This window comes from Ceratosolen solmsi, unplaced genomic scaffold (genome assembly GCF_000503995.2).
Source record: "Ceratosolen solmsi marchali unplaced genomic scaffold, CerSol_1.0 scaffold41, whole genome shotgun sequence".
Taxonomy (NCBI): domain Eukaryota; kingdom Metazoa; phylum Arthropoda; class Insecta; order Hymenoptera; family Agaonidae; genus Ceratosolen; species Ceratosolen solmsi.
The window spans coordinates 1,312,523-1,331,777 of NW_011948424.1; the positions used below are offsets into that span (position 1 = coordinate 1,312,523).

The window sequence follows — 19,255 nt, forward strand, 5'->3', positions numbered from 1 at the left end:
GATAACGAAGCCTTTATCTCGAGAGCGTGACGTTACGTCGTTTTAACGGACATTTAAGGTAAATTAGTATACTTGATTGAGACAATTACAATTACTAATTCAATATTGCCATGATAATGGAGGGCTCGTAGCTTAAAGCCATATTCCTAAAGTAATTTCAGATTTTATAAAATAGTAAAGGAAAGGGAAAAATGAGTTGATCAATGATCCACATCCACATCTAATCGCATTTAATCGATGATTAATCTCTATCGAAGGTATTTATTATGTGTAAGGGCAACATTGGTTGGTTGTCGTATGAAAATCGCGTTGATAAGTTTGAAGTTGGGAACTGAAGAAGATCAGATTAAATGTCAATAGGAAGTTCGATTACAAGTTATAAAACAATATTAATACGCTTAATCTATTTACTACAAGCACTATTCAACTGTCGTGGCTTATGGGAGAAAGCGCGAGTTGGCTACTCATAGGATCTAGATCCCAGTTTTAGCATCGAATGCTAATTTTAATAGCCAAGCGAACGATATTCACGCTATTGGCAGCACGCGCGCTATGCGTCGTGCCATCTTATCTCATTAAAATCTCTATGGGATGGTATCAGACGATACATCCCGAATGATTATTTCACGATTATTACATGAGCATAAAGCGGGTTGCTTCGATGCTCGGTAAGTGTCGCACTTGGTCATGGCGACCACAACCAGTTGGCTACTGACGGTCATATTACACGGATATCTAATAATACGAGAAGGGCCTTCGGCGTCTCTCTCCTGCCCGACCTCCAAGGCTGGCCCGACTAAAACGCGGCTTCCTCGATAAGCGGCATGGATCGAGAGCGAACGAGATTCGCCAAACGCACGCGGAATAGGGGAACACATTGTCGGTCCCGATTGCGGCGCCTCAATCTTTTATCTACTGGTGACAGTTTCGATGCAGCGAAAGCCGTAAACCTCTTGGCGGCTATTCTGTCGCATAAAATCGATCGATCGACAAGTTAATGGAATCGGTGACGATGAACGATTGAACGCTGCGGTCGAATCCCAATGATCATGCGCACCTTGCCATGACTCAATGCTACATACAATTTTTCTTTGGCAACTCAACAACAACAACTCGGGATCTGAAAATAACGGTAACAATAACAACAATGACAAACACAACGACAACGACAACAACGACAACAACAACAACAACAACAACAACAACAACAGCAACAACAACAATAGCAATGGTAGAATTAAAATTGCATTATTATTACCTTTATCCTTTAAATAACAATTAAAACAAGGCTCGGATCTCTCATTGAATAACGCAGTTTTTATTTCGTTGTGCTAATCCGGCTCTCGACAAATTTCGTTCTATTTCGTCGTCATCTTCGATTCTGCAACGTCGTTTACAAAGCAAAAAATGATTAATAACGCTGACTATGTAATTTTTCTTATCATTAATAACTAGTCCATAACACTATGTCCTTTACTGGGACATTACTTACGCTCGTTCTTGAGTATCCAAATGATGCACAAGCTCATCTCGTTTATTAACTATGGATACTAATTCTTCGAGCAAAAGATTTTCCCGGACTTTTTGTTCGTTCGTCTTTTGACACTCATCGACGGCTAATATACTCCTCAATTCACGATTCAATAGTTCAAATCTCCTTTCCAAGTCATCCTCTTTCTCACTGCAATTACGCGTAATTACTCAAATTATTATCACGAATGATTTGCTTTTTTCAATCATTGACCTCTTAAACTTTTTAGTGGATGTAAATATCACACGTTGGGTAAAATAAATAAATAAATAAATAAATAAGCAATAATTGTAACGTATGACTCACAGAATGTTCAATTGCATTTGACGTCTAAGAAGAGCGTTCTTTTTATTCACAAGAGTAAACCACAATGACATCAGTCTTTCCGTTTCCTCCTCATTGTCACTTTCCATCGCTGCCCTTAATTGTTTTTCAAGTTTACCCGCTTGTACGTCTATTTGGCTCTGCTCCCTTTCGAGGGCTTCCAATTCATTCTGAATGTATGTTGGCATGTCTTTTCCCAACTGTAATTACACGACACTTCACTCATAATGCTTTTACCAATTTCACTCGAAGTTGAAAAAGAATCATTGCACAAAGAACTTTTGATAATAAGAATAATATGATATATATATATATATATATATATATATATATATATATATATATAAGCAATTTGATACAAAAATTATATTTATAGACTGAAGAATTAAAAATATTGAATGTTAGTTGGATCAATGCATTTATTTACTTATGAAATAAATGTATGCATAACAAAGACATAAAACAAAACAAAACAAAATAATTTAATAATAATTAAATAATATTAATAACAAATTTGATATTATAAAATCACAAGAGTATAATTAAATAATCACCCCTCTCCGAGTATAAGGACCGCCATCAGGACTTTTTTCTGGTGATATTCTTTCCATAATTTTGGAAAATGAATAGAGTGGAGAACCCAGTTTCTTTTCCCCTTCTGTCAAAATATTGCCATTGTATTCAGACTGTAATTAGAAAATAGATTATATGTAATTTGTTATGAAAATAGTTAAACAAAGGTATTTGATAATAAATAAGTGAATTTAATCAATGTTTGAATTTAATTATTAATACATATCTTGTATATATATACTCGTGATAAAGTGTTGATTAACTTCTTTTACAATGCGTATGTGCATGAAATTTTGATAAATCAAGTACGAATTTTTCATTTCAATTAATTACAAGTTTTTGTCGACTATTCATATTTTACAAATAAAATAGGCAGAGAGCGAGAGAGATATTACCTTGACACTGATTCTATCACCAGGAGTTGAGGGTGTCATACTTCTTCGGGGACTATTATTCTGATCATCGATAGACCGTCTATCACTGGTATTGTCATCACTCATTTGACTAGAATTCATAGAAACGCCCATTCTCGCATCAGCTATCAGTTTTCTCGCTCTTTCGCGTAACTGCTGTTGCCGATCTTCGTTATTCTGCAAACAATCGGATACAACAATAGGATACAACTACGTACACGCACCCAACTAACGTATTTATGCTATCATTATTATTTATAAAATTTTATTTCATTACAACTGTAATTGTCAATTGTCAATTGTCAAGTTCAGTTATAAAAATTACATCTAATACTATAGCAACAATAATAAAGTAAATATGTACTTATTGTAATTATTTTAGAAGTGAACATTGGTTATTTTTTTACATTTTTTGCTCAAATTAGTATTCAAAAGTATTTTAAACTTACGTTAAGCTCTCTGAGAATGTTGTGACATTATTATTTTACAAGCTTAATAAAATCCACTTTAAAATGACAAATAAGAATAAAAATATTTTTAAAAGAAAATTATCATTTACAAATGAATTTAATCCACATATGTTTATCATATAATAAATGTGATGAATTTAACGAATCAGAATTTCGGCTGAAAAGCATGCAAAATGTCTCGAAAAATCATGCTACTTATACAGTGTGAGCCAAAACCAAAAAAAAAAAAAAAAAAAAAAAAAAAAAAAAAAAAAAAAAAAAAAAAAAAAAAAAAAAAAAACAACAACAACAACAAAACAAAAACAAAAACAAAAACAAAAACAAAAAACAAAAAAAAAAACAAAATAAAAAAACAAAAAAATAAAAAAAAAAGAAGAAAGGAAAAATATGAAGGAGTGAATTAGCCGAAAACAAACCTCAACGGGACTTGCGCCAGTGGAGCCAAGACCAGTGCTTTTTGTCTGATTTCTAGCTTGCTCTAAAAGTTGCCTGGCTCTTTCTCTAAGCTCCTCGTGACGAGTTACTAATGGCTGTTACGTAAAAGCGCAATTATTAAAGTGATACTGTACACTACGAGTCTATTGTGAAAATGCATAACGAAAGGTCAAAGGGAGAACAAAGGACGTATTTAGTAAGTCAATTACGTGTTGCGTTCGGTGTTGTTCATCATGCGAGGGCGACACGCCTCGACACTCGGAGCTTCCGCGACTTCCTCGGTCCGTCGAATGTTGGGAATCCTAAAAGAAAATAACTCCTTTTCATATACTAAGGGAATTTCATTCGACTCGTTTATTTAACATAATTCGCAATTGCCACGTTCGTGCCACGACAATTCACTCTGCTTTTATTCGAAATCACTCCAACTTTTTATTATTAAGCTATTGCGATTCATTGATTGAAACTTAAAATATATGGATTGTTAAACATAAATGAAGAGGCACGAGAAATTTTAAAAAGTATATACGTACATAATGAATATTAAAATTAATATAAAATATATATAAAAATTTATAAAAATTTAAATAAATTAATAATCAAGCGATATTCACACGCGCACGCACATTACGAATCTTATCAAATAAAGAATAAAAATAGAATCAAAATTGATGGTTTTCGATTGTTTTAACGACTTCTACTTATTGTAAGTATTATTATAATTATGCGTTATGTTGAATAATTTGATAATCAAAAAATGGCTTCTATGTAAGTCAATTAAAATAAAAATAAAAACAACAACAACAACAACAACAACAACAACAACAACAACAATTTAACAATATTAATCATTGTTAATATTTACCATACATTTGTCTACAATGGCAAATGCAATATTTTACACTCAAGACTGTGCAAGTTTTTTTGGCGAATTTTCCAAACATATAATACAAATGCATAATATTTCGTTTAGATAAATTGTCGCATTCAATATCTTTAGTATGAAATATTTTTTTATACAAAATAAATATTTCGCCTTTATATCGGCCTCTATACGAATTTCTATGAATTATTTCATTTTAATCCTCTTAATGTCAGCAAATAATATCTACGATTGTTGGGTAGATTTTGCAATAATTAATGTTTAAAAAATATTACATTAACAAGGCAATCGTCATGCTACGAGCTTTATCACAAATTATAATTGTTATGTACATTTCTTGCAATTTTAATGTTCATCAGGTTTTATGAAATTTTTAACTTCCAAATGCTTGATGATATTATTGAAATTTATGCCACGAATAAAAAACTCGTTATATATTAAAGTTATTGAGTAAAATATGAAGTAATCGGTAGATGCTTGTAAAGAAATTATTGGGATTAATATTTATATTTGTTGAATTGAATGTATTGAAGAATTATACAAAGTGTTTCGATTGAATATATTAAAGTAGATATATCAGGCAAGGATAGCTAACTATTGCAATCTAATTACTGCTTATGGCACGATTAAAAATTTGCATAAAAATGCTACAATATGCTTAAATAAGAAAAAACGAACTACAGTGCAAGTGTGAGTAAAAATCTCGAACGGTACATAACATGCAAGATTGCATTTTTGCATGCATACTGACGTCTCGTACGGGGGTTTGCGCTTTGGTGATGGAAATGGACCGCGATAACTTGTCCTCGACGACTTGAATATTTTCTTCCTCATCGTCAGAACCGAATGGATCTGTTAACTGTCGCCGTGTCATTAGAATAGGTCGTTGCTGGTGTTGCTGTTGCTGCTGTTGCTGCTGCTGTTGCTGTTGCTGTTGTTGTTGCTGCTGCTGCTGCTGCTGTTGCTGTTGCTGCTGCTGCTGTTGCTGCTGCTGCTGCTGTTGTTGCTGCTGCTGCTGCTGCTGCTGCTGCTGCTGCTGCTGAATTTGTACCGTAGCTTGCGGTGGGGACTTACTCTACGTATAATTATTTCTCATTTTGATGCTTTGCCGATGAAAATATTCACTCGCTCACAATATTTTTGTAGCATCATTCCGTACAATTATTACGTCTTTCATGTAGAGTTTAAAAAATTTTCAGAAAGCGAGTCATTTTCACTTCTACTTCTAAATATGAATATTATTTTCAATCTTTTCAATCCATCATTCTACTACCTAATCTATCATTTTTATTTTATAATTACTTTATCTAATGGAAACAAAAATTTCATAATATTTAGATCCTTCTATTGCTCGATCTTTGTAAATTAATATATGGTGATTAAAAAGTTTTAATAAATATTTTCAGCATACATTTTGAAATATATTTTTAAAAATTTGCATAAATCTCATACTTATTAAAAAAAAATTAATGTAATAAAGAAACTGCGTTTGAATTAGCTTTATTCAATTTCTCTTTCAAATAAATCTAATTATAAAGCCTATTCAGATTAAGAAAAGAATTTTTTTTATTATAGCTCTTTTATTATAATTCCTATTCACACAGGCACATTCACATTTATTTCTATTAAGTCATATAAAAAAAAATAACAACAACAATAATAATAATAATAATAATAATAATAATAATAATAATAATAATAATAATAATAATTCCCCATCCATATCATAACGTAAGTTGAATAAAATAAATGTTTAAATAAATAAGAGCTCACCTTCTCTCTCATTATATGCTCCTTGGCAAATTTTTCTTTGGCAGGAGATAATACTTTCCCGAGGATACTTTTAGAACTAGCAAGAATAATATCTTTGACATCTTTTACGCTGGAAGGTGATCTTTCCTTGTTATACTGATCGTCCTGTTGATCCATGCTCAAGCTAAGATGCAACTTATTTTTCAATGACTCTACATTTACATCATCTTTCTTGCAATCAAATGGATTTGAGCTATAAATACAAACTCATTTAATTAAGGCAACGAATTTAAAGTGAATATAGATTTTTTGAGTTGTTTAACATGAGAAATAATTTATCATCGATTAAAGAAAGTGAACGATTTAATGAATCGTTACATCTACGTACACGCATCTACGTCACGTTAATGTTCCATTTACTTAATTTATTATTTTTTTTTTATTTTTTTTTTTTGTTTATAAATAAATACACACAGATATCGATTTGAATGTTAATAATTATTATAAACAAGCAATAGTCTTTATCATAAACGTATAATGTACAAGGATAAAATAACGCAATTACCGTCTGTTATTGTCGAGCTTATTATTTCGTTGTTCCGAAAATTCCTTCTTTCTTAAATTAATAATCTCCTGCCCGAATAACTGTACACTCACGTCCGAATGATTATCCGTATTAAATCTCCCAATCATATAAGATGATTCATCCGTGGTTTTGCCAATTTGATGTACCTGAGTATTATAAGAGACAGTGTGCGTATACTACAATGCGCTGGAAGAATTTGAATAACGGTAATCGGATGTAGACTTACCTCTAATTCGTGACCTGTGAAATGTGCTCGTAATTGATACAAATATGTCATCACGGCCAGCTTGTCGGGTACAGTTAGGATGTCCATATCAGCGGGTTCAATAACTCTAGGTATACCAAGGGCTTCACCAGCATCGAACGCTTTCTTGCAGTTACCTTTAACGTCGTGAGACAGAAGCGAATCCATGTCACTACATTAAATATGAGCAATGTTGTTTAATATAACGAAATTACTGCAATTATTATAAAGTATAACATCAAATTACTAATATCAACGTAAAGAGTGTGTTTATTATCTTAGCAGAAGAGAGAGAGAGAGAGAGAGGGAGGGGGGGGGAGAGAAGTGAAAATGTTCGTTCCAATTTTACATCGCTTAAACGCATCATCCACTTTATTTTCTAATCCATTGTTCGAAACAATAAATTTTATTGTTTTATAAAAATTAATTATTGCGCAAAAAAAAAAATAATAATAATAATAATAATAGATTATATTACATCAATAGATTATGATAATTAAGGAAAACTATTTGATCAATGGATATTTTTTTTCAATTAAATAATTTCAATTAATTTGACAGATTCAATTTGACATGTTTTAATATGTTCCATTTAATTATCTAATAGTTTATTGGCAAACACTAATCCTCAAAGTTTCTAATAATTCAATAATAATACATAAATTATTAAGAAAACAAATGTATCCTGTATTTATAAGAAATTACTTATCCAACAAATATCTCACAATTTACTCACATGAGATCGGGCCGAAAGTGATGAACAACGGCACAAAAGGCCATCCCGTTGCGCCAGGACGTCGTTAGGTTTGTTACTTTAACACCAGGATAATCTTTGGTAACTTCCTTACACCATTCGAGTAAATCTTGGCCAGGAGTAATATCTCTCATTCGATGGGTAGGCATATTAGACTTCTTGAGATCCAATGGTCGCAATGATAATCTTTGCACATTGTGTTCCGAGTTTTTACTGTGGATGAAGGCAAATTTTAATACATATATTTGTTGGCGAAATTTTAGCCTGACTGATTGTACTCATTAATACATTTGTCATGTTATATAAATATAATTTGTTAATACATCCGTTAATGAACTCCATAAATACAATTCCATTATCCATTTTTAAATTAAGTTTTTAATATCTTAAGCGACTGGGGCTTGATTCGGATGATAAATTTTTTTTATAAAAACATTGTCATTTTTATAAAATTTCGTCATTAAATGGAATTCGAGTACATAATGAAATTATAAATACAAGTTAACGAGCAAAGATAAATACTTACTCATTTAGCATCGATTCACTTTTAACGTAGGGCCTCTCATTAATAATGCCAGCGATATCTTGGTTGAAGCTACTATCCCTTGAAATGTGCTTTTGTTCTTCATTGGTTGGCGTATTTTCGTCCTTCGATAAGCTTGCCACTTCACGAATAAAAAATCGATTGATTACATACGAGTCCAACATTTGAATATAAAATTCTCACATACATTTTCCAAAAATACATGTAAATTACATATAAGCATAACGAACAATAGCTAATATCGATCTTTTATTTGATCTTTTACTATTTATTGGCCAGTTTATAAGAATTTCCAGCAGTAAATAAATGAATGTAATTATATATTTTATCCGTAAAGAAACATTTCTTTCGCATAAGTTTGATAAATAATTGAATACCAACCACTTATTGGAGTGCTGGGATACTCGCTTCCCGTAAGGCTACTTGTCATTAAATCTAGCTGGGCTGAAATATCCAATATTTCATCGATATTCCTTATGGACGCATCCTCAACATCCTCGGGAATATCTTCGTTATCAAAATCATCGAGAGGCGCAATATCGCTGTTGTTATTGACTGACATCAAACTCGCCATACTCTGCATGTCTTCGTCCCTAATAACATTTCAATGATTTCATAAGTACCCGATATTCCATTCGGTTGAAAAGATATTTATAATCGCCATGAATAACGTTGATTAATATAAGTCAATAAATCAATGAATAACAATAAGTAAATTTGAAATATTATTAAAGGTAAAATTTTGCTCCGTACAATATTTTTATATGGATTCATTTGGGTTATCCAATTTTTAATTTTGTCTACAATAATTCAATGAAAATACACACCAATGTTAGAAAATCAAACTCAACGATTCACAATTTCATGTTTAATTTAAATATATTACAAATGTAATTGTAATTATTACATGTATATAACTAAAATACCGAATATAATACAAACATACTGAAATGATGTGAATTTTCAATTTTTAATATATAAGTTGCCAATAAATATAATACATTTAAGTACGATTTCATTTAAGAAAATATTTCGTCTCTGAGATGAAAAAAAGATCTTTAATACCAATAATACAAAAGTTATCCAAACCGTGTATACAGTTAAAACAAAAACAGAAAAAAAAAACAGAAAAAAAAAACAGAAAAAAAAAACAAAAAAAAAACAAAAAAAAAAACAAAAAAAAAATTATATGACGTTTGCCGGATAAAGAAAAAAAATACTGGTGTTTATAATAATAACAATGGCTGAAAAAGAAAATTTTGTGCATTTATATTTAATAAGAACATTGATAAGAACAGTCATTCACTTACGTTGCCTTGCCCTCCCTAAGGAAGACACATGACATCGTACATTCCAATTTAGCGCTGACAATTTTCTTCGAAGTGGGTTTTAAGTCTAAATTAAGCTGATGTTGACTAGATTCAAGAGTTGCATATTTCTTCATGTTTACATTTAGGGCGGCCACATGGCGACGTTTACCCGTCGATGAAACCTGTTTGTCGAGATACGGAGAGTGAGAGGTGCAAAAGGACAGATAATAATATAATATAAGGGAAAAATGTTTATTTCTATTGTTGTTACAAGTGTGTTACAAGAAATTAACTTAATAAGATTTTATTGCCTAATAGATTTGCATAATCAATTTCGAGATTTTATTTTATTTAGAGTTTAAAATTCATATCGTAGGATGATAAAATGTTTATTTATACACATCTTTTAATTTAAACGGTTAATTTATATTTAAAGCATAAAATAAATATCAACAGCTATAATAATTAAAATTATTATGAAATTTTTTACATTCCCCCCCTGCAGAAAGTTAACGCACAGTATTTGCGTAAGTAAAAATTAACTTTTATCTTACATCTGCGCTTCCTCATTTTAGTAATAAAAATATATAGAACACAATTTATACAACACGATAAATCTCAATAATAACATAATGTCAATGTCAGTCATTGATTTCCAATGTTGCATTTCTAATTTAAATGGTTCTTAAACTTGTTAAACTTAAGCGTTGTTATTATTATTATTATTATTATTATTATTATTATTATTGCTGTTGTAGTAGTAGTAGTAGTAGTTGTTGTTGTTGTTGTTGTTGTTACAACGTGTAATTTATAACCTAAGCAATAAATTATGTTTTAGCATAATTTACATATAAATAAAATTATATATAAAATTTACGTTTCTCATTAATTATCTCAATATTTATTTTACTGTAATGAGTTCTTGTTGCAAATTAAATAAGGAAAAAAGATCATCCTTAGAAGAAATACATATAGAGTCGCATTAGTCTTAAAATTCACGGGTACCATAGCTTTAAGTCGATATGTCTTCATTATACAATTAGATCATAATATTAATACTTTTATAAATACTAGTGACGTTACTCTCTCAGAAACACTCGTCGGCAACACGATTAATCAATTAAAATTAAATAAATAAATCTGACGGGAATAGAGAAGAACAATGATTAAATAAGCGGATTAACTTACATCTTCGATGACGAAGGTCCAGTCTTTGTCCTCGAGCTCATGGGTCCGAGGATCCTTGAAAAGGGTTACGGATACCGTGTGATTGTCCGGCACCGGCCAGTGAATCGTCCCTTTAAGAGGATCGCTAAGGCTTGGCTCCCATTCCAAGGGTTCGGAACTCACCCGTCGGCTCCGTCTCGTCCATACAACGCTCAACTTGTTCGGTTTCCTGTGCATATCACGTGACACGATTAAGCTAACGATTATACGGCATTGCGCGAAATTTTATATTATTATTTCTACTCGAACTTGCTTTTGTTGCGGTTTATAAGCGTACATTTAGCCAATGATAGTCAAGTAAAATCGCTATCGTCGTAAATTTTCTTTTAATGTAACGTTAAAGGTGATGCCTGCACTTTGTAAGATTAAAAAGCGCGCAGCTTTTATCGCTTGAGCCTCATATTTTTATAAGCTTTTCTTTGCAATACGATATTTCGTTTATTAACGAATATCTCTATTATTCCTTTTATGATTATACTTTTAAAAATAAACTCATATAATTATTTACAACATGATTATATTGATAGTAACTTCAAAATTACGGATTATGTGCCAGTAACAATAAATAATCAAAATTAATTATAAAAGCCTGTAAGCTTTATAAAGTTGTACATGTTAATTCTAATTATTAATTATAAATTTTCTATAATTTGCACAATTTATTGACGTACTTGAAAATACAACGAGTAATGTTTACGCGTATTGTTTATGTAAATATAATATTCGTATTAATGTGAGATTTTCTCATTGATATAAAAATTGAAATAAAAATAAAAATTCTTGTTAATTGGCTTTTATATTAAAAATCAGTGCAATAATAATTTCTCTGTAGGACAAATATAATTTAAATCAGTTTATTCGAAATTCAAAAAATTAAATCGAATACTAATTAACAGAGTTTCCCTTTATTCCCGAACTCGAGTCAAAATATTATAAGAACGAATGTAAATTAAATTACATTTTTGGCACAGATAAAAGATTTCGCATTGATTTTTAATATTAACATCGTCATAATTAAATAGCAATGATCAATATGTATACAAAAAATAATTCTATAAAAGTATCAATTATTTCTAAAAATACGAATGTGCTTGACACGAAAGGTTAAAACGAAGCGCGCTTTATTATTATTATTATTATTATTATTATTATTATTATTATTATTATTATTATTTGTATTATTATTCGAAATTCCTTTCAAGAAATATTCATGTTCTACAAACAAGAGTTTCTCGAGAATGTCGGATGATTTCGGCTTGGCCTAATAAGCCTTAATAAGCCGCAAAATAAAATCCGACACAATGATTCAGCAAATTGACAAGCTCGATGAACAAGTGTGCGCAGTGAAAGGGGAATGAAGAAATGCATCCCTTAAGAGGGACGTGCGCTCAGCAAACTTTGGATTCCCGTATCAGCCGCCGACGAATGGCACAGGTGACAGGGGCAGGGGGTGGGAGGGGGGGGGGAGTCGAGTCGCACGACTCGAATACGAGAAGACGGGGAATATTGAAGGAGACTCGCTTATCTTGGTTTCTTAAAAAAAAAAAGAAAAAAACATTTTTTTACACGTACTTAGTTTTGCTGCGAAAATCCATACCCCACGAGCCTTCGATTGCTAATCGAACGTACCTATTTCAAAAAAAGTGGATCATTGTATGATCCGTAACACAACGTGTGTGTGCCAAATACTTTCTATTATCAGTCGACATGTACACGAAAGGGAGCTGAGAGGTTCAAACGTCGCGCGCGATATAATATTCTTGTTATGGTTGGGCGTGTGCATGAGTTTTGGTGGTGCTGCGTTTGGTACAGAGAGAGAGAGAGAGAGAGAGAGAGAGAGAGAGAGAGAGAGAGAGAGAGAGAGAGAGAGAGAGAGAGAGAGAGATATGGTTTGGAGTATATAAAGGTTGAGTGAGTCTTGAGGACGGCAGAGATGCTTCAAACGCATTCAATTACGTTTGAAATTTTCATGCAAATAATATTTCGAATGCATCCATTCTGTATAAATTTTATAATACTTCTCGTATTGTAGGTCAAACGTATAAACTTACTCATTCATGTGATTCTATGTTAACCAATAGTTGTTTATCGATTAAATTATATTGATTTTTATTACGCTGCATAAATACCGCAAAAGAATGTTCATGATACTTTTCTAAACTATCAACTTGCTCTGACCCTATTAAAAATAACTGCACGATCTATTAATTTACTTAAAAGTATGCAGATAATTTTATCGTAAAGCATAACAAACAAACATAAACAAACATAATGTAAAGGAAAATTTTTTTTAAACTACCACATAATAATTATATGCTCCCGATAACGTTAATTCTATATCGCGTCTATTTTATATAAAATCAACATATTCAGATATTTACATAGGCAACTAGCAGGTACAATAAATATAATTAAAGAAAATCAATAATAAATTTAGCATTATATGTTACGGTGATAAATTTTTCGAAATTTATCTTTTATCGGAATGCCATCCGGTTTTAACATAACAAAAACGAAACAAAACAAACGAAACAAAAACAGTATTCTTGCACTTTTTAAGTAAAATTGTAAGGTACGTTTGAAAATAAAAATGCTCGGCCAAAATTATTATAATAAATTTCATTAATAATAATGTCAATAGACTCGAATGCATTAGGAAGGTGAGCATTACCGAGAATGTCATTGCCATACCGTATGACACATCATCCAGACATTAATTAATCAATGACTGTAATTGAATAATACTTTGTTCCATAAAAGAATAATGTCCCTCAAAGATGTTTGTACAATGAAGAACTTTAACGTACCTCGTGACATTTAGCTCATGCCTCTAGCAATCGTAGATTAAATTAAATTAAATTAGAATTAGAATTACGTTAAATTACGTTAAATTAAAGGCAGCTTATCGCCGTGTATCACTGAAATGTAGATATTTATTTCACTAAAATAATTTATTGTCGAAGGAGTTTTAATGAGAAAACTTACTTAGTAATCTAAATGAAATTATTTATCATATTGAAAATGATTCATTAAAGATTTTTATATCGCACGATCTCGCGATTGTTAATGTAATTGGAGACAAAATTTAATTAAAAGTTTACTATTAAAATCTTAATATTTTTGTCCATCAATCGGCCCGCCACTTGCAAGCGTATTTGCTTCTATTGCAATAAAATATTTATTACTTCAATTTTACGAGACTATTTCGAGATGATATAATAGGAAAAGCAATGCGAATTAGTTTGATCATTTCACGTAGAATATTTTAGAAACATAAGAACCCGAGCTAATACAAATTGAGATACGTATAATCATCACGAATAGCATTATCATTGTTACTAGCATTAAATTAAATAATGACCGAATGGCCGTGAATATTAGATGAATTCAAAGGAAAACACAGTGATGCAAGTAATACAAATACTATTATCCTTTTACAATTCACGTAGTGCGGGAAATATCGTAAGGAAAATGCGTCACGTTAATTATTGTATTTCGACGCGAAGCAAAACAGAAATATGCAAAACGATTCACAGCCTTCATTTTAACAAAAATAGCTTCGCGGAAAGCCGTGACAAAAAATTCACTCGTTGTAGGTGTATTTGACTAATCATTTCTCTGAACAAAAGCGAAATCAGAACGCGGAAACATGAAGAAACAGCAATACCTTTCCCTCCTTCGACCGTAATACTTATAAAAGTATAACTCGCGAGCACATTTTCTCGCTTTCATTTTTAGATCGCTTATAAGACGAAGAATATAGAATAAAGTTTCAACTTTATTTCTACCAAGTTTCACCGACCTCTCAAAACACAATATCGATATACGTATTTAAAAAGTTTTCGTTTAACGTATAATGGATAATAAATACATTTGCATTTTTATTATTTATAAGAAAATAGAAAGGGACAAATGCAAGGTAATGAAAAATTCTAAATAAATAAGTTCCATTTTCACCTCCATGTGCGCATCTATACGTTTATACAAAATATTAGTGTCGTTAAATGTACATAAATTATATACAACATTATTTATACAACTAAAATGTATAATAAAAGATAAACATTATTTTCTCAATTAGGCGTTTGAAACAAATTTTTATTATTATAATTTAATTTTAATCTGTATTTTAGACAAAATTTCATCAGGCGTTTAGGACACATTACATAAGAAAATTAAGTCACTCCTGGCGAATAACGCGTCAATTATTTATTACATTACAAATTATGATATACCTTTCTCATTATAATTATATACGATTGGAGGTTATAAAATCGAAATTAAGTTGAAACGAAAGAAAAAGAAAAAGAAAAAAAAAAAAAAAAACCCAAAAAGACAAAACAAGATTAAAAAAAAAAAGAAAAAGGTAAAAACAGTAAAAACACATCCGTTATACGTCTTCTGTTCGTAAAAAATGTCTTTGTACAACAATAACACATTACTAATGATAATTGATATTGCATATCAATTCGCAATAATTGAAGTGTTGTAAAATTACAACGGACCGTCAGAAATATATGGCTTATTTTTTTTCTCTTAAATTTTTTTTACTTTCTACTCTTCGCAAAAAGACTTTTTTTTTTTAATAAAGAAAGGATAATTTGAAGTTATTGTTAAAAATTATACAATTATCGAAATAACAGAATTTTTCAATAGCCAACCCACGACAAGTTCTCTCTTATTCGTTGACATTTGGACAAATTTTGTCCATTCGTAATTTTAATATTAGTGTGCTCGCGCGTGGACACGCACACCTCAAACTTCCGTTGAATATACAAAAGGCGATACATGAATAAAAAAAGGAAACCCACTATTGCTCGTGCATTCGTGTCTCGTTTGCGTTAGTTCGTTCCCTTTTCCTCGAGTAGTTAGTTCACTTACCCCATGCACGAATGATAATAATTTCTTGTATTCGTAAGAATAAATCGAGTAATTTACTTGCTTCGTGCAATATTTAATTAATATTCAGTTCATTTTTTCATGGGTTCACACAGTACCTGTCAATAATTAAATAAGATATACGTTTTTCCTTTTCCTTTCATTTTAACGCGTAAATTTCCAATTAAGGAATGTATTTTAATCAAATATTTTCATTACACTGAGTTAATTGAAGAATGAAAATATTATTTGTTGAATAATAATGAAATGGCATGTTAAAATGACAATGAAGAATAGAGAACTAAAAGAAAAATTTCAAAAGGCCGTAGTCTAAAATACAAGAGCTTATTATTTTAAAATTTTAAAAACTTTCAATTATGTTTGACAGTAGATTAAGGCGAAATCGAGAATGATGTGCATTTTGCAAACGTTAAAAACGTAAATATAATTAATTATAGTATTAAAATGAATAATTCCTTCGATTAAACGTGTAATAATCGCACGTTGAATTGTGCTTGATAAATTAATTTGATATCTCGATTCGGTAAAGGGAACAAAGATAATCACGAATTTATAAGGATTTGTTTTGTTTTTTTTTTTTTTTTTTTTTTTTTTTTTTTTTTGGCAAAACGTTATAAAATTTTACACACGCTTGTACTAATAATGAACATTGTGATATAAAGTGAACAAATTTCATTAGTTTTTTTTTTTTTTTTTTTTTTTAAGAAATTGTAGAATAATTTTCGTGCAACGTCAAAATAAAGAATTCAACTAGTATTATTAAAGTCAGGGGGAACGAAAAAGAAGAAACGAAAAATCGATCGATCGATCGATTTCTCACACGATTTACAAATCAGATTTCAAGGCAATCCTTTCGCCAATTACACATGGTCACGCCACATATCTTTGTTATCGCTTATGTGCACATGTACAGCGACCGAGGCACGACTATTACATTGTTAATCGTCCCGCCCAATTATCAATTAAAATATCATTATCGCGCAAGAGTAATTGATAAAATGAAAGTTTTGTTAATTCAACGTGATTGGCAGCTCGCGCCTAAGAAGTAACGAAAAATCTCTAGGCGGATTTCATGAAATAATCGAGCACTTAAACGATCATCCCAAGCATAACATTTTTTATTATATCCAGCTGATTTTTTCTTCCTAGCATTGCATTGAATTACAACGACTCTAGTGCGCAACTACTTTCGTACAACTGTAGGCTCATAATAATAAATAATCATTCGTACGCGATAACTTGCTAACGCTATCATAACGGTTAATTTGCACTTACTAGCGACGATAGGAAAGATCAAAGCTAAATGTTCACGTATTACGTAGATGAGCAATGATTTGGGAGGAGAATGTGAGAATGAAACAGAGTCGCTGGGCTAATGACGTATTGGGTCGGCTAACTCACCACCTGGTAGTCGTCACAAGGGTGATCTCGTGGTACGATACGGTGAATTGGAACTTGGCAGCCCTTTTGTTGACTCGCTGAAGTCTCTTCCACACAGAGCTCATTTTGGAGCTGTTTAAGCCGAGGTTCGCTATTATTGTCGTTGTCGTCGTCGTCGTCGTCGTCGTCGTCGTCGTCGTCGTCGTCGTCGTCGTCGTTGATGGCGTTCCACTATAAATAGCTCAGGGTGCGTGGGTTTGGCGACCCTCTGGGATACCGCTTCTTCGAGCAGCCGTTTAACGCGGGCCGAATCGATAGGCGAATCGAAAGTTCTCTTGTCTTAACGGCTCCTTTAGCCACCCATCACACCTCCTTCCTCGCGCAATGTCCTCGCCAGCATTGTGCCGTGGTGAGTTCCGGGAACTCGGATGTCGGCCACTCGAGCAGGAAGAAAGCCACTGGGAATCTTGTTATCGGCGTACGCTCGACTTGAACGTATTTTCCATAGTTGCTGAAACATCAATGCTCGTCAATTCTCTCTCTCTCTCTCTCTCTCTCTCTCTCTCTCTCTCTCACTCATACTCCCTTGTCTCGAGAATATCTCGACGGCGCAAGTTTATGCGAATGAGAGTGAGTGACAGGAGTTTCGATAGATACCCCCGAGCGCAACACAATACGCGTACTTGAATAATGGAATGCAAATTTATAGCGCGAATTTGGCTTTTACGTGAATAGAAGCGAGTCGACCGATAATAGCGACGCGCGCATCGCTACGGTATTTAAATAAACTTATTATAAAGTTAAATAATAAGTCATTGTCGTTAATGATTTAGCATTATCGACATGTGGTGCTTATATTATTTATTCACGATTCTTAATAAATGTCTATATTAAGACCACAATTATGCAAAATAATTATTACAAGGCTCCTTTCGAGTCACGCTAATTTAGGGCATCGCTATAGCCAATATCGCATTTTACGAATTTTTCAATATTACAGCACAGCGCGAAAGAAAATTCTTCCTTCTTATTTCTCATCTGAAAAGGTCACACGTAATATTAATAATAATAATAACAATAACAATAACAACAATAACAACAATAGTAACGATAGTAATGGTAACGATAATAATAGTAACGATAATAACAATCATAATGGTTATATTAGTAATAGAATGAAAACATTTATCGTAGAATTTACAAGGAGACAAAATTCACAGAATCAATTAATATACGTGAGTCATTCGAGTAATTTATATTATTTCTAATTGAGCCTATTATTAACATTTGATTATTTATTTGTTTTTATTATAGTAAGGATGGTTGAAAATTGGTGTTACACTTGAACAAATTGCAGGTTGTATGAGGAGAAATTTTTTTTGTAATGCATAAAAACTGATGCAGACTAGAATTTTTCCAACCTCATTATTATAATTCCCGGGCATTTGACGTTAAAGAAACACTGCTGCTTATTTATCTTTTTCCCATTATGTTTTATGCTCAAATAAATAAGAGTGCAATATAGCATTGCGGTAATCGAGATATAAAGAAATAATTTTCAATTATTCAATGTGAGTGGCAGTGATGTCGAATGAGACGATAATAAATTAAAGAAAAAATAAGTAAGCTGAAAATAAAAAAGTCCAAGTCGTGTGGTTATGTGCGCGCGTGCCAGCGGGCGCGTTTGTGTTTGTTTATTTTCATGGGCGATAAATTTTAATCAAAAGGAAGCACCGGAGGTAAACGTAAATGGAAGCTGCTCGTAGCGTATCGCTAAAATTGCAGGAAATTTTGTATACCGAGATAAATAGCCTACGATCTCTGACGTTTCACTGGCGACTTCCTCTATAGCTGTGATTCACTCTTTAAATGCCGAGATAAGCGTCGGGAAAGAACAAGGAACTGGATGACGGGGAGTGTGGGGCAGGTG

At 31.8% G+C, this 19,255-nt stretch overlaps 1 protein-coding gene across 1 annotated transcript; it reads right to left on the bottom strand.

Annotated features, from left to right (window-relative positions):
- Window positions 1-1,264: 1,264 nt before the first annotated feature.
- On the bottom strand, window positions 1,265-17,830 carry Ehbp1 (Eps15 homology domain containing protein-binding protein 1). Its single transcript, XM_011499944.1, has 18 exons — window positions 17,347-17,830; window positions 11,008-11,215; window positions 9,820-10,001; window positions 8,891-9,102; window positions 8,492-8,630; window positions 7,948-8,178; window positions 7,194-7,383; window positions 6,947-7,113; window positions 6,403-6,634; window positions 5,681-5,704; window positions 5,381-5,533; window positions 3,956-4,048; window positions 3,728-3,841; window positions 2,824-3,018; window positions 2,410-2,541; window positions 1,838-2,055; window positions 1,493-1,681; window positions 1,265-1,381 (listed from the first exon to the last, which is right to left on the bottom strand). The coding sequence occupies exons 1-18, from the start codon at window positions 17,448-17,450 to the stop codon at window positions 1,300-1,302; spliced, it is 2,865 nt and encodes a 954-aa protein (XP_011498246.1). The 5' UTR covers window positions 17,451-17,830; the 3' UTR covers window positions 1,265-1,299.
- Window positions 17,831-19,255: the final 1,425 nt, after the last annotated feature.